The sequence below is a fragment of the Myiozetetes cayanensis genome, unplaced genomic scaffold (assembly GCF_022539395.1).
Source record: "Myiozetetes cayanensis isolate MyiCay16 unplaced genomic scaffold, myiCay2020 scf3, whole genome shotgun sequence".
Taxonomy (NCBI): Eukaryota; Metazoa; Chordata; class Aves; order Passeriformes; family Tyrannidae; genus Myiozetetes; species Myiozetetes cayanensis.
The window spans coordinates 23,972,436-23,993,656 of NW_026087521.1; the positions used below are offsets into that span (position 1 = coordinate 23,972,436).

Sequence of the window (21,221 nt, forward strand, 5' to 3'; positions counted from 1 at the left end):
TACTAAAGAAAAAGTGTTAAAAAGATACTGAAGGAAAACACCCTCTTTAGCCTTGTTTTTACCAGATTGGTAATATAGGTAAATTAACTTTAAAGGGAATATTTTAGAAGCATGAACACACATGTCATTTTAAAAACTTTATACCTGAAGGTATACCTGAGGTATTTTAAATAATTTTATTTAGTTGCTGATTTAAGCTAAAAAAAAGGCATTGTATATTTAGGGTGTTTATTTATGGGTATGTTACACTTCTCATTCTGTGCATGTGCATGGGTTCATAGAGTAGCTTATATATTTCCTGAAATTTTACTCTTATCTTTGAAGTCATGCTTCATTATTAGAAATGTTAAAATGCAGTTCAATGCTGAAGTGTTTCTGTAGATGTATTTCCCATCTGGCTATTTATTCATGTTCCCTGTCATTCAGGAATCTGACACTGAGAGAGAAAAGGATCTGTTGTACAAAAATCAGTTACTGCAAGATGAGATTGCTGTGCTAAGACTAGAACTTGATCAAATAAGACTTAGGCACCAGGAGGAAGAAGGAAAATATTTAGAGGAAAATGAGACCTTGAAAGAAAAAAATGAAGATCTCAAAAAGGAACTTAAACTCAATGAGGAAGCCTTAACACAAACAGTTTTTCAGTACAATGGACAGCTGAACTTACTAAAGACAGAATCTGCGATGCTAACTTCCAAACTTGAGCAAACAAAAGAAAGCAAAGACAGACTAGAGACAGAAATTGAATCATTTCGTTCCCGCCTGAACACCACTGTTCAAGAGCTTGAACGTCATCAGTCATCAAAAAGTGATGCCGAGCGAACGTTCCAGAGAGAACGTGATGAATGGCTTCGCTTGCAAGACAAGCTGCATCATGACCTCTCTGATGTGCGAGAAACCAACAAGAGCTTGTCTCAGCAGCTGAGTAAAGCTGAAAGCAAAGCTAATGGTCTAGAAAATGAACTTCACCAGTTGAAACAAATGCTCAGAGAAAAAATGATGCTTTTAGAAATGACACAAAAAGAATTAAGTCAAGCCCAGTGTCAGGCAAAGGAATATGATCATGCTCGACAACTTGAGAAAGATCAAGTAAGCAAACTTACAATAAAGCAGGAATCCATGCAGGAGCGATTGGCCCAGCTCCAGAGTGAAAACCTTTTGCTCCGTCAGCAACTGGAAGATGTGCAGAACAAGGGGATCATCAAAGAAAAAGTAGTGAATGATGTACAGGATCGGTTTAATGATATTTTCAACAAACTCAGAGCTGATACTGAAAAGCAAGTTTACCTAGTGGAAGAGAGAAATAAGGAATTAAATGCCAAGTGTACTGATTTAAGAGAACAAGTCTTCAAATATGAGACTGACAAAATAGAGAGAGAGGTAAAATTATTTTGTGTTTCTGAAGTGTACCAGTCATAAGCTGTATGCATGGGTCCAGATAATGCTGATTTGTTCTGGTTTGTTGTGTTTCTCTTGAAATTGTGGAAGGTTTTGGCAAATTGGGTTTTGAGCAGAGAACAGAAAAAAGGTATCCAAATCTAAGCTTTGCTCGAAAAACGTAATTCTTCTCTAGAACTTTTTTCATCTTTTCCTCAGTCCATTTTTTGTCCTATGGAACGGGTTTATGTACTTGGTGGGTTTTATAAGCATTGCACTCATGACACAAATAAGAGTGGTATAAAAGGAAGAACCATGCAGTATGTGAGGGTTGAGAAATGAAAATGCAAACAAGTGAATTGACGTGGAATGGATTTATATTAAGTTCCTACAGAGAAAAACCTCTTCTCTGTAGATAGCTATCAAAATTGAAAAGTATTATACTGTTCAGGTGTTAATTTATGTATGTTCTGAGGGTTCTAAGGGGTCTGGCTGGAGAATGTATTATTATATATGTTCCTAGGAGTAGGTGGAGTTTTTTTATTGATAGAGTATTCTACCAATTCCAGGTAGAGCAATGACTTAAAAATTGCCTTGCCCATTTTGTTTACTCTCCCTTACTTTCTGGAAAATAGGAACTGATCACATTCAGTATTTAGACACAGCTGTGTAAGGTTTGTCTCCCTTAATGAGTTGAATAGTGATTTAAAATTCCATTTCCTTCTTCCTAATAAATGTAGGATCTTTGAGTGAGGTTAATATCTGCATGTGTCATATAACAATATTTTTTTTCATTTGTCAGTTATTTTAAGGTGTGTGTGGGGAGAGAACTCCAGCAGTACTGTCCATAATTTTAATCAGTGAATTGCTTTGTATTCTTAGTACCAAAATAACAGGTTCTTTTTGAAGATACTATGTTTTGGTAAACCTACTATGTCAGTATAAAGGCAGTTGTTATTCTAAAATATACTCAGTAAGACAACTGTAAGAAGATGAGATACAATATAATGTATATCTCAAAAGAGCTTTCAGATATATGTATTAATTTAATTATATTTTTTAAAGGGAGGAATAGAACAAAGAATGATACGAAGTCCTGCTTTGGTCATCAGAATCGTATCTGCAGTCAAACTGTGGCTCTTGCATTACAACAGATTTCTTTGGATTATGTTAAAAAAATTCTCGATGGCAGTGTGTGCTTGTGCCTGGTTTCGAGAAGAATAGTACTTGAACTTTTTATATGTGTTAGGAAACATGAAGAGCTGATGACATCTTGGAGGTGCTCAAATGAGAAAGATGGAGCAGTAATTATCTGTGCACATGCCTGCTGGTGGCAGGCAACATTTCATACCTTTGAGTTCAATCCAAAGACAGGTCTAATTGAATAATCAAATAAGTCATAATAAAGGCATTTTTCATGTTCTTAATCAATTTATTCATGCTCATTTAACTGTTTCATTAGGGCATGGTCAGACAGCTGCAGCAGGAGCTTGCTGATGCTCTTAAAAAGCAATCTATGTCAGAAGCTTCACTTGAAGTTACTACACGCTATCGCAGTGACCTGGAGGAAGACAAGCTGCGCTTGCAAAAGGAATTGGAAAAGGTTAAAGCCAAGGTACACAATGTCTGTAATTATATTAATAAATCTGAGAGTGGCTATTGAAAGCAGGAGTGGATGTTTTCCTAAAAATCTAGGAAAAAGATCAACAGGATAGATTTCATGATATGTGACTCAATTGCACTGTTCTATAAACTTGGTGTCCATGTCTTTGACATGAGGACATTATGTCCTTACTTGAACAGAAATTTGTATTTGCTAAGGTGCTTTACACAATAAATTGATTTGTTTATAGCTTATAGTCACTATAGGAGAAGGATGAACTTTTTAATTCATGTTTTCACAGAGGAGCAAACAAGAGGGTACAAAGAGAATCCTAAGTCACTGAAAGGGCAGGGGCACAGTGTTGGTGCTTAGATCCGTGCTGTAGGAAATCAGTGGAGGGATGGAAGAAGCTGCTGTAAAGGAGGACAAAGGAATACAGCTTGTGTTCATTTGGTAGTAGAAGGGAAGCTTTGAAGGTACTTGAATTGATTCCAGTTCTTTGGGCAGAGGGTATGCACACACACATGCAGCACAGGAGTTCTTCGCCAGCAGCTGGCTCCTCCACGTAAAAGCTCCCCTGACAACTGTGGATTCTTACTGTGATTTTACAGCTGCGGGCAGAGGAAGAAAAGCATCTTCAATCTGAGCATTGTGTTCGTGACTTGAAGACTGCCTTGGATGATAAGGAAAGAGAAGCAATAACTTCTGCTCAGAAACTGCAGGACCTCCTCTTGGCATCTTCCGAGAGTAATGCGACTATAAAACAACTGGAAGAACACGTGCAACAGTAAGAGAGTAACACGGTGAAGCGAGGTGTCTGTCACTTTGGGGCATTGGGTGGAAACAACAGGATAGATAGCCCTGTTGCATCATAGCAAATTAATAAATGATTTTGAAGGATACTGTTCTTTTGAAATTGGTGCTCTTGTGGATGTTCATAGTAAGACCTGTATTTCTTTTTAAGCCTTGAAATTGAAAACACCAGATTGGAAGCCACTGTCCAGCAACAAAACAATAGGATTGAAGTCCTTCAAAGAGACCTACAATCCTCTGCCTCAGTAAGCTGGTCATACATTTCCCTTTTTGTGACTTCTCAGCCTAGTTACTATTTCTGTGGGGAAATTTTAAAATGAGGTTTTGCTAGAGAGCCTAAGGGAACTCAGATCCTGCATTCTCCTGAATAGGCTGCTTGGAAAGCAGCATGTGCCACTCCCCAGCTTCCTGGTTTTAAGTTTCCCATGATACTATAGCAAGTCAAACTTAACACTCCAAAAGTAATTTTCAAGTAATACACTGGTAACTATTGTCTGTTTTATAGCTATCATAACATCAGGTGCTGCTTCAGATACTTGTTGCAGTGTGTTTTATTTAAAGCATTCATCAAGTTGTGGAAATTCCACAGAATATATTGATGCCAAGGCCTTTGTGCCAGAGGCCTGACTGGCTTCATCAAACCGGAACAAAAATTATACTTCCCAGAGCTTTTTCTGTGCAGAATTGCTTTTCATTTGGTCACTTGCTCTGTGTGTGTTTTCATGAAACAGTAAAGGGGAATTCCTGTGGTACTTGCAGAACTGAGTGTGAGCCTTGGAATTTCCCACTGCTTCTACACAGTTGTTAATTTTAGCTCTGATAAAGTGCTTACATCTGTGACCTGTATGAAGCGATTTGGTTTTTTTTTAGTATTGTAACCAGTGAACTAGGGTTCTTGTTACAACTGTAGTTGTCAATTAGAGCTGAAGAATGTTTGAGAAACACTACATGTGAAAGTTGAACTTTTTGATGTACTGATACTGACAAGAGAAGTAGGAAGTCATTTAAAATGCTCATCCTGTATGGGGGATGAGAAAAGCTACTCCTTGCCATTTTCACTGAAGATCCTTAATATCCCCCATGGTCTTGTCTCTCTCTCCCTGCTACAAGCAGCAGAGGTGATGGTTGCTGACAGTATGACAGTGGCATCAGACTAAGACCATTTTGATCATTGGTACTGAGTGTAAATAGTGTAGGAATAAAGAAGTGAAGACGTTTATGTCATATTTGTTTTTAGTAGTGAGGTGTAAACTTCAATCTAGAAAGTCACAGTGTGGCTTCTTGCTTCCTGTAATGCTTCTGTAGGTTCACAACCGCCTGGAAGACTTGATAACTAGCTTACGGACATCACAGGCAGCTGCAGAGGACCACCATAAGCAGGTAGATGACTGGCTTCTCTGAATGACTGTTCTGGTCGTTGAATTTTTGTGTGTAGGTAATTGATGAAAAGATTGGGTGGGCTGTGTAGGCACACAGCTGTCAAATACATGTCTGGTTTTAGGGCAAGGTACCCTCAAGGGAAAAGACTGTAAATTTCCTTGTTTCCCTGCTGATGTGTTTTGCATCTGTGTTGCTGTGTGCAAGATACTTTTGTTCATCAGCACGATTCATGTGATGAATTCTCTTCCCCATCCCACCTGCAGGGAGTGAGCAAGTGGCTGTGTGATGCTTAGCTATCTACTGGGGCTAAACCATAGGAGATGATGGAGAGGGTGGATGTTGTGGACAATGGGGAGATCGTGGTTGAAAGCTGAGAGGAGACTGGACTTGGGAGATGCACAATATATTTGCAGCTTTGTTAGAGCTTGCCTTGAGGCCGTGTTAGTTTCTGTCACAAGACCCAGTGTTTCACCTTGTCTGTATGGACACTCATACATCCTAACAATTATTTTATCTAAGACTTTGTGCTGAGGTTTTTGTGACTTTGTGTAGCCACTAGTAGACATCTCCTGGTTTCTTCTTTTTTTTCCTTTTTTTTTTTCCTTTAAAAAATGCCACTAAAGGCATCTAGTCATCTTCTGGTCTTTGTACTTGAACTGAATCAGCAAGTTCTGTTCAACTCAAGTGCATCTGTTAGGCAAATCTTTGTCCCTTTAGGCAGAACCAGTTTCCATTTAAGTTGCTGCTTTCTATTGAAGTGTTTTCTTTTCAGTCACCTTAGTTTCTTCTTCTGCCACTGTTGCGTTAACAGGTGCAAAAGCAGAATGCACTGGCTCTGACATCAAAGGATTTGCAGAGCATGTGGGAAGAGCAGTTTAAGTCAAGATCCAACCTCGAGGAGCGTGTTGCTCAGCTTGACAGGGAAAAGGCAGAGCTCTTTGAACAGGTAAGTCCAGAAAATTCTCCAGAGACCTAGCCAGTACCTTGGAGAAGCATGTTAACCTTTCTGTTGAGTTCTGACATAAGCAGATTTTTTTATTGTCCCTCCCATTCATGCTCTGAGTATCTTGTGATTTGGGGATCCAGGAAGCAAATAAAAGCTAACTGGGTATTTTTGTGTAAATTTTGTGGTGGTTCTGTTGGAAGAGTTCCCAGTATGGTTTGCTATTAGTTGAGCACGTTGAGTAGGCCTGCAATTCCCCAGTTTTTCTTGGATTCCTTCTGGTCACCTTCAGACCCCTTGGTTTCTGGGCTGGGTTGAAATGCTTCATTTTTCCAGTGTAATGCATGAAGGAACAGCAGCATGTTTTCAGGTTAGTGGGTGCTTAAAAGCCTTGCAGAAAAATATTCTGAAGGGATTCTGGGCAAATGAGCTAGTGCTTGGGAAAAAAAAAAAAGGCTGACAGTTTCAAAGGTGCAGTCTTTTCCTTTTTTCCTTTTCTGTAGAGGAATAATGGAAGTACAAAGCAGCAAGTACACACGTAAATACCCTCAAAGTAGAGATGGAGGTAACCACAGAGGGGAATAAAACATTGAAGAATAGCAAGAGATCAAATTTTTCTGCTTTCTTGCCATTAAAGATCCCCTGAAAGCCTTAGATTGATCTGTATTCTCCCATGATGAGCATACGTACCTACATAATCCCTGCTATGAGTAGAGAACTGTCCAAAGTATTCTCTAGCAGCTTTTCCACATTTTTCCTTGAAAGAGAAGAAGGTATGCTTTGCTTCAGTGAAGACATTTGTTTTTGTTGTTCAGTAACAGCCTGTTTGATGTGAAACCTAAAGTGCTTAACTGTTCTCAGGAATTCTGTCCCGTGGCATTCTGTGGAACTTGACAAAGAAGGAGAGGTACTGCATCTTCTCTGTGGAGAGTGCTAGAGGCATATATTGCACCTAGATATTGCTTTTATGCTCTGTGTGTGTCATGTATCTTTTCTATTTTGAAAGTGTGAGAGTGAAAGAAAGAAAGTGAAGAAACTGGTCGAGTTGAAACGCCCAGTCGAACTGCGTCTGGACCAAGAAATGAAAAGAAACTTAGAACTGCAGAAAGACTTTAAGAGGTATGGCTTTTTGATATGATGAAGAGGTATCCCAGAGCAGAAATCCAGTTTTATAGAACTTTATTGTAAAAATAGATGTACATAATTCTGTGGGCAAATTCAAGCCTCGTGTTAGTTCCTGCAAGGCACTTCTTTGTGTAAGCCTATAGTTTTCTATACCTGCCAGAGGAATTGCCAATGCAGGTTGCTCTGGAGTTCTCCTGGGGAGAAGGTCTTTTATTCCTCTTTTCAGCTGAATTTTGGATACTTCAGGTAATTTATGGGGAATAATGGTCTTTCTCAGCAATTCCTGGAGATGTCAAGCATGTTAAAGATGAAGAAAGCCATGTCTGCACTGATTACATGAGAGTATATGGAAAAGGCTATTTATTCCTATGTTTCATTGTTTTCTTAACTAATTTGCTATGCAGGTTGAAGAGACTTCTGAGTAGAGCTACAAAGAAACTACGGGTGTTTGAAGAAAGAGAAATGGAGTCCCAGCTTAATTTGCAGGGAGAAATGAAGAACAGATATTCTGAAATGGTCAGTGAAGTTGGTAGATTAAGACCAAAGGTGAGTTCTACCTGGTTTGTTTTTTTTTTTTTGGTTATGGTGTTACTTCTTTTGAAACCTTGGGGATACTTTCCCTATATTTCTTGTCATGTTGATGATTTTTATTTTCCTTGGCTGCATTTTGGATTTGATGGGCTTTTCTTAATTCTCCATCTGCTCTTCCAGTAGCAGAGGACTATAACTAATACTGAGGTAGTTATCAGTCTGGGTAAAGATGTAAAAGTTCAGGGCAAAGCAGCAGGTGCAAGGGCTCAGGCAGGCCAGGCTGTGCTGCACAGGAAAGACAAGCCAAGAGTTGGCAACCAGCCTGGCAGGGGGTGTGACCTCACAGGCCAGGGAGCCGTCCCACAGGCCCTCGGCAAGAAGAGCACAACAGGTCTGCTGACAGTAAGCGGGCTCAGCCAAGAGTGCAGATCCCCCGGCTGGGCCTTAGGGATGGGCAGGTCTGCCATCCTAGCAGGACCTCACGTCCACAGGCTGAGAGCAGTGGGGCCCAGCTCAGGCCTGGCTGCAGCTTGAGGGAGGCTGTGACAGCATCATCTGGGTCTGACAGATGAATTCCTTCCCTAGAAGAGAGGGGAGGAACACCGCTGTCACTCGCAGGGCGCGATCAGCCCCTGAAGCCTGTCTCAGGCACGAGCTCAGCAGGAGGCACTTGACGTTTTGCTTTTCTCAACAGTGTTGTTGCTGCCCAGGGCACAGTGAGGAGAGGTGCCTGACAGGGAAAAGTCTCTAACTTATTGCTCACGGGAAGTGCTTTCAGCCCATCTTGGGGCGGGGACCCAGAAGGACTTTTCCCAGCAGTGCTTTTGAGGCTGCTCTGCCTGTTCCGCAGTGGCACGTAACCTTTAATCAACTTCTCTGCTGGTTACTCCCATTCGTTGCCAAAGCGGCCGTGTTTCACACTTACACTTGGCTTTGGAAGGCATCACTGTAGAATCACTTTCTGCCTTTGCAGTGACTCTATTTTAGTCCAGAAGAGCTGAGAAAGGATGGGAACCTTAGGAATCCTATCTCAAATGATGTCAAAGCTGTTCTGGTTGGAAAAGAAGAGCCTGGTTACACTTACTTTCTAGTACTGAGCCAGCAGTTCAAATGGCCACCCCCGTGAGAGATTTTCACAAAATTCACTGCCTTTAAATCACTCTAAGTTTCTTTTTTATTTTTTTTCTTCTTCTGTGTACAGGTCGATGAACTTTCCCAGCAGCTGGACATGAAATCTAAAAAATGCATGCAGCTGGAAGCCAAAAATCAGGATTTGCAAGAAGAGTTGTCTACCCTGCGTGGGAAGTGTGAAAACCTGGAGAAGAGCAAATGCCAGCTGAAAGAAGAGGTGGCAAAACTTCAACATCATTCAGACACTAACATGGTGGATCGTAGCCAAATAGAACAGTATAAAAGAGAGGTGGAAGAACGAGCTGGACAAGAAATAAGACAAAAGCTACAAGAAGTCAATCTATTTTTGCAAGTAAGTGAATTTCTCATGATAGACTGTTTTTATGGTCATCAGTTATTAGTGGTTTACTTTTGATGCCTTACTCTATGTGATAGCGCTGTACTTCTGTGTTTCCTGAAGGCAGTGGGAGAAGGGAATATGGTTGGGCAGGAGTGCTGTCACAGGTGTGTAATGTGCTGGCAGGTCCCTGAATCAAAAGCCTGCCCAAAGCAGATTCCCAGTTTGCAGTCCTTGGGGAGTAGCTCTGTCCACTGGTCTGGTTCTCGCTGCTCATCGTGGAATGGGTTTTGCAACTTCCAGCTGTCATGGCCAGACACAGGAGTGCTGCTTTGTCCTTGTAGGGGGGAAAGTGCTCAGGCAATAAGTCACTAAAGTTGTGGAGGTGGGGGGTCCTCTAATTGTCTTTGAGGATTTATTTTCCATATGACCTGTTCTACAGAGAGAGTGTCCTTTCATTAGTAGCTTTGCATAATAGTGCTAATTTTGACTGCTTTCTGAAAAAAACCTGTTATTTACCTTGGTAGCTCTAGGATTCTGCTTTCATTGCTGCTGGGTAGTGAGGAGGCACTGCCACCTCTCTGAGTAAAACAATTTTCCACTGGGGAGAGCTCTCCTTTCCTTGCAGTGATTAAAAGTGCACTGTCTCCTTCAGGCACAGGCAGCCTCCCAGGACAGATTAGAACAAATCAGAGCCAGTCATCATGCTTCACTGAGAAACCAGCTAAAAGACAGAATTAGAGATCTTGAATGTGAACTGGACAGGATAAAAAATACCCAACAAGACAGTACTTTTCAAAAAGAATCTGTGCAGGCAGAAGTGGAAAAGTACAAAGAGCTGTATCTGGAGGAAGTGAAAACCAAAAAAAGCCTAGCAAAGAAACTGGAAAGGTAAGTCCTTGCCTTTTTGGAGTGGTAATAACAGACTTGTGCATTTTCCTTCTAAAATCCCTTTTCTACATCTGGCCAGCATGATGGGTCAAAGCATAACAGGGCATATTTGTGAGGAAAGTGCCCCAAGACCCTTCCCTTCGTCAGACCTGTCTTCCTTTCTCTTTAGAGTGCCAGCAGTAACACCACAGTAGCTCCACGACGGCATTATTGGTGTCTTTTTCAGGCTGATGTTGTTTTAACAGGCAGTCTTTCTGCCAGTGTCTCACTCTGCTTGTCTGCTTGTTTTCCCTGTGACACAAAGGATGAATCTTGTGCCCTTTCCTGTTTGAATATGGAGAGGCCTCTGGGAGAACAGAGCGGGATTCGGCGAATCAAAAATGAGAATGATCTTTCTTGGCTTCTGTTTTAGCAGCTGGCCTGAGGTTTGAGTTGCCCTTGAGAAGGCCAGGGTAGCCCAGAGTTCTTTCTTATGAGGGTGACGCTCCTTGCACTTAGTGGGATTTCTTAGGCACAGGCCCTCTGAACAAGCTCAGATCAAAGGATGCGCTTGTTTTGGACGCTCTTAATCCCCTTGCCTTTTAGAAGTCAAGTAAGAGTGAAAGGACGTGGAGGGGAACTTTGCAAAAGCGTTACTGCCAAAGATGACTCTTTGTGCTCTTCTGAATGTTTCAGAGCTAATGAGAGACTTGCAGAGGCCAACACTAAGCTCCTTCGGGAGCGCCATAGAAGCAAATCTTTAATCACAAGCAGCATTGTCAGTGGACATCTGGCTGCAAGTCCAGTACTGTATTCAACTGGTCTGGGACATCTTGGCAACAGTTTGGGACTGAACAGAAGTCTCAGTCTTGGAGGAAACTTCCTAAGCCCAACAGAAAACACACTATCATCAAGAAACAGGGTTGAAGCGTATGTGGCCAAGGTAAGCATTTTGAAATACTGTTCTTGACTACTGCTTAGGAGAGTCTGTATGCAAGGTTATCCTTTTTAGCCTAAAGTTTGAATCCATTTATTGTTCCATGCAATACTCTCTAATATGCCAGAGCAACTGCTAATCCTCAGAACAGTACACAGCTGTATGTGGTAAGCCTGAAGACTTTTGGTCATCAGGTTTGTACAAATTTTCCAGAGTGGTCAAAGGCCAAAAAATATTGAAATCAAAGCAATGAGCTATGTAACTACATTCTTTTACAAGCAACTGTGGTAAAGAGCACTTGTGGCGCAGGAGCCTCCCATGTAAGTTCTATACTAAATTTACATGTGTGGCATGTGTGGCCTGTTTCAAATGGCTAATGCCATGAGGGGTGGCAAATGCCACCAGACATCTGGGAGACACCTTTTTCTTCATCACTGATCTTTGTTCTAACAGTTTCTTCACTACACCTTGCTTTAGTATGTTACTATGGGTAGGAGGCATTTGTTCCTGGAGTTCCTGCTGTCTTACTACATGAAACTATTTACCTACTGCTTGGGAAGTCTTCAGGGCCTTCTAATTTTGCAGCAACGCTGCAACCTCTGCAACACCACTGGTCCAAGCATGCCCTGTCATCAGCAGTCAGTGTGATGGTAGCACATCCCTCAGAGAATGCAGAGCATTATACCCGGAGGCGTGGAAACCACACACCAGTAGTTGGGATCAGTGGGACAGCCACGGAGCATGGCATTGAGGCGTGGCCAAGCTTCTCTCTTGAGTTAGTCTGTTTTCTTGTTGGGTGAATGTGAGAAGCAGTTGTTCACTTTGAAGTCCATCTCAGTTCACTGGTCCCCCCAGCTGCATTGGAGAGAACCCATTTCAACAAGGTGTCTACATGCGGCACCTGCTTGAAGACAAAAAAGCCCAGAAGGTGAAAAGGGGCCAAGCAGCGTAGGTAATGTGTAGCAGTGGCACTTACAGAGAGGAACTTTTCTGTACCACTCTGAGGACATTTTTGAGGGCAGAGACTTGGACAGGCATTACAGGAAGAACTCGTGAGGTAATCAGTGCTGTACCATCTGCAGGGACTATTCTGCAGGCAAGCACTAGAAAGGAAACAAACTTCAGGGACCCAATGCAAAAGGGAGAAAAAGAGAAGACCAGGAGGGGCAGAGAGCATGCAACAAGTGAGGGAAAGAAAGGACAGAGAGATGGGAGCAAGATGTTGAAAGAAGGAAAAGGCAGAAGGAGGAAACCATTCCTGTTCTAGGAGAAAAGCTGCCCTAGTTTTAAAGAAAAGGGTTGACAGCTGTGTCTTTTTTGAAAAAGAACAGGGAAAACAGACAGTGAAGGGAAGGACAGTGGGAGTACCCAGTGCTTCCTAAAACTGAATTACAGCAACAGTCTTCAGGTAGTCCTTTCCATTTTGATGTTCCAGAAGAAAACTCTGGGCATCTCAGAGTTTTGTCAGTAGCAAGACAGATACCTTCATTGCTTTCCTGGCTTCCCTGAAGGATGTTAGAGAAATTAAGTATTTCTGCAGGTTATTTCATGGCTCATTGTTTTATCCTGTTGCTCATCTGTGCAGATATGTAGTTCAAAGCGCTATGTAAGCAGCTTCAATGCTTTGCAACAAATGCTTCCCAGATCTACTTGTGGAAAACAGTTGAGCTGATTCCAAGAAAAGAATGCATTAGAGCTGAGAATGGCAAGACTCTTCTCACTCAGCATCCAGACTTCAACAGCACCCATACAGTTTCTTGTCAGGCCATGTGTGCCTCACGGCCTTGAGCGTACTCTCAAGGAAGCTGATGAGCAACTATGTATGACATTTCCCCACTTTTCCATTATTGGTGTCTGGAGGGGCTTTGTTTCTTAGTTTGGGGACTTTCTTCGATCCCAACCTGACCTTCCCTTTCTGGGTTGTAAATAGAAGGAACCATTAGTGGTCTGTGTACCAGAACATGGGAACTGCAGCCTTAGTCCATAGCCTAAGGCAAGGAATGCCTGCTGCAAGTGTTGCAAGAAGATTTTGGACCGGAGGCCTGTTGTTACTTTTAAGAACTGTCAAGCTTAAATCCTAATAGCTGTGCCAAAGGCTGGGGAAAATGAATGTGGTTGTCTTGACACAGAGAAGAATAGTGAACTCTGCTGGCTGCAGCCAGTGTGAGTTGGTGGATTAATGAAACCAGTTTCCCTACATAACATGAGAAAGGGAATGTCTGCTTCCTATTCTCTCTCTCAATTTCTATTCCTTTTTTAGTTCCATTTTCCACCTGCCCTCTTGTGTTTTAGTGGTCCTCGTATTGCTAACTTTTTTGCTTGCCTTGTGTACCTGTAGGCCGTGTTTCTTATTTCTCACTGAAGACCTTTGAACTTCAAGCTCCTTAATCAAAATCTTCTCTCTCTTCTCTTTGCAGCCAGATACGTGACAAGGTTTGTAGCCAGTACTGTTTAACCTTGGGTGGTACTGGAAATGTTTTGTCTATTTATGCTGTTAGGTTCTGATTAAAACTTACTGATGCATTCACCCTTTGCCTAAAACTGGAAACATTTTGAACTTGTTAGTTTCTCTGAGAGAGTGACTGCTGCCAAGTACTTTTGTGCTTTCTGTATTTGTAATGTTATGGCCTCTGTGGTAGTTCACCCTCTGTAAGATGACACTGGATGCATGGATTTCATCTGTTATAATGGAACTTCTTTAAACTAGGGGAGTAGGCTCTTTACCCTCCTTGCCTCTTCTGCTATTCAGAAAGTTCTGGATAGTACCAGCAGTTATGTCTGGAGTACCAGTACTGCTCTGAAGTTGAGTTCCTAGACTCTGAATACCATCTCATGGAATCTCACAGGATCCAACCTACTCTGTGCTCAAGAAGCTCCTGTGGGTAAGTAGTAAGTCAGCACTGCTTCCTGAAGCAGAATTATTGAGATGGTGACTGCTGCAAGGGAACCCAGTATGGTACTGCCTGAAGAGCTGTGCACTGAGAAGTGCCTGCTCAAGAGGTTTGGGCTGATCAGCTGTGATGCCTTCTTCAGAGGAGCAGGAGAACAGTGGAGACACATTATAGTCCTCAAGTTGTATTTTCATTCAAAGGCCTCCTTACTCCCTTTTCAGAAATCCGTGTGTTGGCTTTACTTCCACCCATTTCTGTTTCCTCAGGTGGGGATGAGAAGTACAGAAAGGTTAATGGAATATATGAGTCAAAGAAGTGCTTTGTCTTCTCTTGATTCATCCACACATGTTGCAGAGGGTCCTGTGGACCTTCTGGTCATTCTGAGGGATTCATAAACCAGGGTTTTACTCTTCCAGTACTAGTGCTTTACTGGATTAGTCCTGGGTTTAGGTTGTCTTTCGGTCTAGGCATTAGTTTTCCTGCTTTTTTCTGTTGCCTGTGTCTCATTTCTTGTGCTGGGCAGGAGTGTCTTTTACCTAGGATTTTGCTGTTGCTTGAAGCTGCTTGAGAAAAATTAGAGGTTTGGGGATTTGAGGGGGGAGGGATTTTTCCACTGTTCTTTCAACTCTGTGCTCTCCTCTTCTATCTGTGAAGGCAAAGGCTATTTCAGTGAAGTTGCACTGGGTGGTGGTTCTCCTGTAGGAGAACCAAATGAACAACAACAACAACAAAATCCTTGTGTTAAAATGAAAGTTCTTCTATTTTGATTTTTCCCATCCCTCTTCTTCTTTTACTTGGTGCCACCAAGGAGAGTTTGGCTCCATCTTCTTTACTCCCCCCACCAGGTTGTTACTACACCCAGAGAACGTCCCCCCGAGCTTTTCGCCACTCCAGTAAAGAAGCAGTTACAGCTCTCTCTGCCTCTCAGCATTGCTGAAGGCCATGGACCACATGAGCTTCTTCATGGCCAGTGTAGGCCTGGAAGCTGTGTGTTATCTATTTTAGAATTCACTTCTATGTGTCACAAACTTGACAGAAACAATGTAGGAGTCACAAGTATCATCAAATGTGAACAGCAGCATAGAGAGCCTGGTCGATGACTCTTCCAAAGATCTGATTTCTCCTTAGGAAGACTTTGAAATCAGAGTCATTAGTGAGAATAACTTAGTAATCCCCTAGAATAACCACCTTCTAGGGGAGAAGGATTTAGTGCTCCTCTAGTGATCCGGGCTGACTTTGGTTGCATAATAAAACCCGCTTGCTGTGAGGAGGCTCTAGCTGTTGGTTTTTTTTCTTAATAGAGATTTTGCAAGAAAAACTGGTGTCTCTATATTTTTATATATGGCTGTCATGGTATTTGCAATAACAATATAGTAAAGTCTTGGCCTGACCTGCAGGAGCTCTTTCCATTTTCCGTCTTAAGATGGAGAAAAGAAGAATACTGGCAACATGCTTTTTCCTATACACGGATACATGTCGATCCTGCAGCAGCTGCTGTTGCATCTCTTCCTTTGGAAGCTGCAGAAGCCAGCCTCAACTGAAATGCTCCCTGTGGATGGTACTTGTGCATATCAGCATTTAGCTGACAGTCTGCACGTGTATTGGCTGATCAGCTTTACCCATACCCTCAGTGCAATCCCCACTGTGCTTTCTTGATATTTTTCAGTTGCCCAGTTATAATCCAGGTGGTGAGTTACAGCTTGTTTTGCACTACCATTACTGTTCATTGCTCAGCAATGAGAATTCTACAGCCTGGCTGACCAAGAGGTTTCTTCACTAAAAATCAACCTCCCAACCAAGATGTCTCTATTTGGAATGATATTTTTAGGTTTTATCACATTATCTGTGGAGTTTAAGAATATTTTAGGAGTTCTAACGGTCACATTTTGGTAATATTGCCCAAACTCTGTATTAAGTGTAAATCTTAACTCTATGTTCTGTATAATTCTAGGTACGACAGGAACTGGATGAAAAAATCACTAGAGAACTTCAACAAGGTAATGTGTCATTATGTTAGGAGCATTTTTAAGGAAAACAGTGACTATTCTAAGACTATTTCTAACTCTTGACAGCTCTCAAGCCATTTTTTCCAAGTTCCTGTGCTAAGCAGAGGGGTTTTTTCTGCCAGCCTTCCAGCTGCGATTTGAATGGCAAAACCTCCTGCTTACCAAAAAGTTGCCTACAATGTTGTGCAGTTGCCTGGAAAAAATCAAGCACAAAGAAACACTCGGCTTAAGCTGAAGTTGCCCTTCACTAGCGTTGATCTCAAGCCAAAGATCAAAGCAGCCTCGAGATAAGATTTTTATAAGCCTCAGCCATCACTTCCCCTCCCACGTACACCGTGGCCTTCAGCACTAAACCGTACCATACCCCTTCTTTGCTGTTAGTTCTTGAGTTTTGCTGTGATTCTGGGATTCAGATGGCTTCAGGGAGCTTAGATGGTGCCATCTTTTCTCGAATAAACAAGAAGATCAGGGACAAAAGATAATCTGCCTTTAGGAAAAGATTATTCGGTGCTGTTTTGGCAAACATCAGTTCAGTGCTTGCCATACGTCGCATAAAACATGCCGTAGAACTTGAGGCCAGGTGTCCAAAGAGGAAATCCCCTGTTCCATGGTAATTTCTTCCTCCCCAGCTACTGCTTTGCAGTGCCCGGTGCTGTGTAGTAGTTTCGTGCCAATAAGTCACTGCTTTGAACAGATAAGGAAAGCAAAGACTTCAGGTTGAAGAGCTCTCCAGGGGGTTAAGTTTAGCACGGGAGTCCTTTGTGCGTTCCCTGAAGATGTTGGGTGTGTAGCCTCCGGAGCGTCTTCCACTTGCTTTAGAAATGCTGTCGATGGATAAGCAAATGGGGAAAACATGGGTTTCTTCCTTTGTACCCAGCCCTTCCATTGTTTTGTTCCCTTGGCAATTTTAAAGTCTCTGTCTGGATTGCAGTCTCTCATGTTGCCTGTCCTGTCCTTGCCGTGCCTTCTTTTGCCCTGTCTGCTGTAAAAGTAACACCAGGAATCTTGTGTCTTTTCTTTCCAGCTACTGCTGAACTTGAAAGGGAATCTGCTGCATCTTCAAAACATCTTCATGGGGACCAGGATCCCCTTTGCAGAGCAATAGAGGAGTACCGTGATGTTTTAACCAAAAATTACCTGATTTGAATGAAATACTACTAAAGACTCTAGAAATCATTTGGTTTTCATAGTGCATCTCTGGTTTCCCATCCCCTGGTTCAGATGTGAAAACATTTTTCTTGCATTTTTCTTACATATCTGAATGTAAACTCACAAACTCTTTTAGATGGATGTCAAGCACATTGCGCTTACCTGTTGGTTTATTGATGCATTGCTGGTTTCTTTTGCACTCAAAATAAGAACCACATCCATTTTTTTCTGACTAGCAGATTGACTGATCTTGACTCTTGAGCTTGACAAAATCATCAAATTTCTTAGTATGGTCAATGCATTAGCATTTTCTTTGTTATGTTAAATCCTTTCAGTCAATGTGTTTGGAATGTTTCCAGTGTTATTTTAATGTTTAGGACATTATGTGATGTGCTTTTACACTGCTGCTTCAGTTCTGATGCAGTGACTATTTCTACTGATAAAGTTTTACACATGTTCAAGCTGTAGAAAAGGGCACTTTACATTGTCGTCACTTTATGTGATGTAGGTTTCAAATGGCTGAGTGTGTAGTAGTACCAAGAGTTGTTATATGGTTCTTTCTTATCACAGAATCACAGAATGGGTGAGTTTGGAAGGGACATCTGCAGGTCATCAGGTCCAGTTCCCCTGCTGAAGGAGGAGCACCTAGAGGCAGTTGCCCACATCTGAGTTGGCTTTTGAATACCTCCAAGGAGGGAGACTCCAAAGAGTCCATGGGCAGCCTGTGATAGTGCTCAGTCACGCACACAGTACACTTGAACACCGTGAGAGGCAATTGGGCACAAACTCAGTACCTTTTCACAGTATTGGTGTTGATTTCTGTTTTAAAAATCGCTGCAGCTTCAGACCTTTGCAGCTCTTGCATCAAACTTGTGGTGCACCTGAAGCATTTTTAATTGGAGGGGAAAAAAATTATGTTAATGCATCACCTTTAAGTTTCCTCAGTACTCTCCAGAACTTCTGTGATCAGATAGCCAGTCTTTTTATTGCTGCTAACAGCTGATGATACGGTGTCTGTAGCCCCGCTGTTAGCCCAGATGCAGTGGGACGTTGTGGCAACCATACAAGCAGCTTTACTTATTTCAGGGAACTACTAGTTGTTAATGAAGATCTGAGTTGTCATTTCCCATCCTGAAAAGTCACCAGCAATCAGAAGAGTATAGAACAAAGTCCCAGTTCTGGAAAAGTAAGAATTATTGTACTGAGATGAAGAAGACTGGAAAAACTTGGGGGGGTTACTGGCTAATTGAAGGATTTAAGAGTCACGGAGGAAAGCATTAAATGCTGCTGTGACACTCTTCCTTTTTATATGAATACATTTTTGTGAAGGTAATACACTGTATATAATTCAACTTGATATTTAATAAACTTTGTAATCTAGGACATGTCTTTGTTTTATTGTTTCCCTTCTTAATATTGCTTTTACACCCCTTCTTTGCCCATAGAACCCTCCAGAGCTCTCTTCTACTCCCTGCAGCTCTGCTCACAGCTGCACCTTCAGCCTGTCCCAGAGGACAGGCAAATGTGTCCCTTTCCTCCATGGAGGCTTGAAGCACAGTCGGGTTAAGATCATGGCCTACAGGTGAGCTATTGCTACGAAGCAGTTGCCAGACTCTTGCAGTGCTTTAGGGCCATCCTCTTTGTGGTCTGGGCAGAAGGCAGTGAGTGAGCTTCTGGTAGCCATAAAACACAGCCAGATCCCCAATCCTGCAGGAAGCGGACCGGTTTGTAGCCCACAAAGGAAAAGGGGAATTTCTTCAGCCTGCCTGCAGTACATTGTAGCATCTCTCCCCCAAGAAAGCTGGTGCAGAACCTCTGGGCCTTCACTTTGTGTTGTCCTTGGACCAAACTGGGACAAGATGTGTTTGGAAGTTTCTTCCTGCCCTGCTGTGTGCTGCCGCTTGGCTGGTGGGGCAGCAGAGCAGAAATTCACTCTTGGCATCTGGCAAAGCAGCAGGTGACAGTAGTTACCATAGGGTGGGGTGGGGTGGGGCTAAAGAGAAATCCATTCCTTCACTTGAAAATCCATCTCCAGTGTCACAGTGAGGACACTTGATGATCTCAGAGAGGTCAGGGCAGGAAAGCTCCTGAGGCCTGGAAGCCAGGAAATACCTGTCTCGGCTTCAGGAAGGCAAGACAGAGTTGCTGGGGAGGTACAGGCCAGTCAGCCTTATCTCACTGCATGGGGACAAAATGGTGATGGGGAGGAGTTGGCATGGGTTTGTAAAGGGGAAAATGCCAATTTGGTAGCCTTCTACCATTATGTGTGTAATTCCATGGACAGAGAGAGAGCAGTGTGTGTTTCTTTCCTTTAGCAAGGCTTTCTCTGGCTTGCACCATAACAGTCAAGTTTAGATTTTGGGACTTCCTGATCTCCTTCCAAAGAGAAAGCAACCATGTCTCCCAATTTCCTTCCTTGCTAAGGTATGTTAGAAACCCTTTCAGGTCAGTACTGTGGGAGGATTACTAGATTTTGTAATTTGATTGTACAGAATGTACAATTCTGTTTTAGAAAATTTCATTATACCAGTTGTTTTTTAACTTAAGAGCAAATGATGTAATAAGTAATCTGGGTTTTCCTGTCTTCAGAATGTTGCACTGAATTGTGGCCACAAAACATGATTAGTTTTTCATTGTTCTAGCCAGAGTAGTATCACGAACAATTGATTAAAAGGCTCTTTGAGTAGTGCTACTGTAGCCCTTGCATGTCTACCTGGTGAGCCTTGACCTCTGAAATATCCAGAGATCTGCTTATAATTGATTGCTGACCTCTGCAGCTCTAATTGCATCATTGATGCTTTGCAGAGGAAATACAACTCTGGTGTCCTGTCAGCAAACTGCCCGACTTTGTCCTGTTTTCATCTTCCCATTATCTTCAAGGCATCTCTCACCACCCTTATCTGGATATAGAGATAATAATCTAATTAATAATCTGTTAATAAAACCAAACAAGCTACCAAATCTATTTGCCCAGAAAAGCCAATAGTAAATGTTTCTTTACTGCTGGTTTTTGGTGAGCCAGCCCATCAAAGGAGGGGATTGCCCTGCTCTGCTCTGCACTGGTGCAGCCTCACCTTGAATATTGTGTGCAGTTTTGGGCACCACAATATAAGAAAATATTAAGCCATTAGAGGGTGTCCAAAGGAGGGCAGTGAAGATGGTGAAGGGCTTGGAGGGGGAACTGTATGAGGAGCAGCTGAGGTGACTTGGTATGTTCAGCCTGGAGAAGGGGAGACTGAAGGGAGACTTTACTGAGGTCTTCAGCATCCTCATGAGGAAGCACAGGGGTAGGTACTGATCTCTTCACTCTTGTAACCAGTGATAGGATTCAAGGAAATGACACAAAGCTGAGTCAGGGGACATTTAGGTTGGATATTAGGAAAAGGTTTCTCACCCAGAGGGTAGTTGGGCACTGGAACAGGCTCCCTGTGGGGAAGTGGTCACAGCACTCAGCCTGACAGAGTTCAAGAAGTGTCTGGACAACACTCTCAGGCACATGGTGTGATTCTTGGGGTGTCATGTGAAGGGCCAAAAGTACTTGATGTTCCTCATGGGTCCCTTCCAATTCAGTATATTCTCTATGATTTATTGACTGCTGGACAAAGCAAACCGAAAGCCAGTGTTAACATATAGTGTAACAATAAAGGAAAGTCTAGTCAATTCATTAACTCCAAAAATGTTATGTTTGTTTTCTTGTTCAGTAATGAAAAACTTATTTTTAAGAATGTGTGGCTGATTCTTGGTGCTCAGTGAAAATGGCTGCTACCACACTACATGACCATACATGGGGTCATTCTTTATCCTAAGCTTAAGCGGTACTTTAGCTGAGGTGACTGTAATAGCTGACCATTCTACTACTTACTAGCTATGATGAATTATTAATCATTATTATTACTATTAACTCTAATCACTGCTATAAGCACAACAAGGATAGTGAATTACATAGGCAAGCAGCACAGTCCATGCTTTATTCAGGATAATTTGGACCATATACTAGTGAGGCCTTGTGAGTACAGCTGTGTGTTGCAAATGACAAGGACAATGTAATGGAGCTCTAGGCATCTTTGTAAACAACAAACTGCCTCCTTCACATTTATAAACACTCCTGATACCAATGACACTGCTGCC

The 21,221-nt window shown here is 42.3% G+C and overlaps 1 protein-coding gene across 14 annotated transcripts in view; it reads left to right on the top strand.

The window, feature by feature from the left end:
* ANKRD26 (ankyrin repeat domain containing 26) overlaps positions 1-18,476 on the top strand; it is a 53,141-nt gene extending 34,665 nt beyond the window's left edge. For 10 of the 14 annotated variants that reach the window (XM_050323774.1, XM_050323779.1, XM_050323775.1 and 7 more), the window contains 13 exons: positions 427-1,380; positions 2,840-2,992; positions 3,592-3,767; positions 3,945-4,038; positions 5,099-5,173; positions 5,985-6,119; positions 7,123-7,235; positions 7,646-7,787; positions 8,974-9,255; positions 9,896-10,131; positions 10,807-11,053; positions 15,890-15,935; positions 16,969-18,476. In XM_050323774.1, coding sequence (XP_050179731.1) covers positions 427-1,380; positions 2,840-2,992; positions 3,592-3,767; positions 3,945-4,038; positions 5,099-5,173; positions 5,985-6,119; positions 7,123-7,235; positions 7,646-7,787; positions 8,974-9,255; positions 9,896-10,131; positions 10,807-11,053; positions 15,890-15,935; positions 16,969-17,090 — 2,775 coding nt within the window. In that variant the 3' untranslated portion in view covers positions 17,091-18,476. Of the gene's footprint in view, positions 1-426; positions 1,381-2,839; positions 2,993-3,591; positions 3,768-3,944; positions 4,039-5,098; positions 5,174-5,984; positions 6,120-7,122; positions 7,236-7,645; positions 7,788-8,973; positions 9,256-9,895; positions 10,132-10,806; positions 15,936-16,968 lie in introns of those variants that run through there. The other 4 variants (XR_007629928.1, XR_007629927.1, XR_007629925.1 and 1 more) reach the window with 4 other exon arrangements.
* Positions 18,477-21,221: the final 2,745 nt, after the last annotated feature.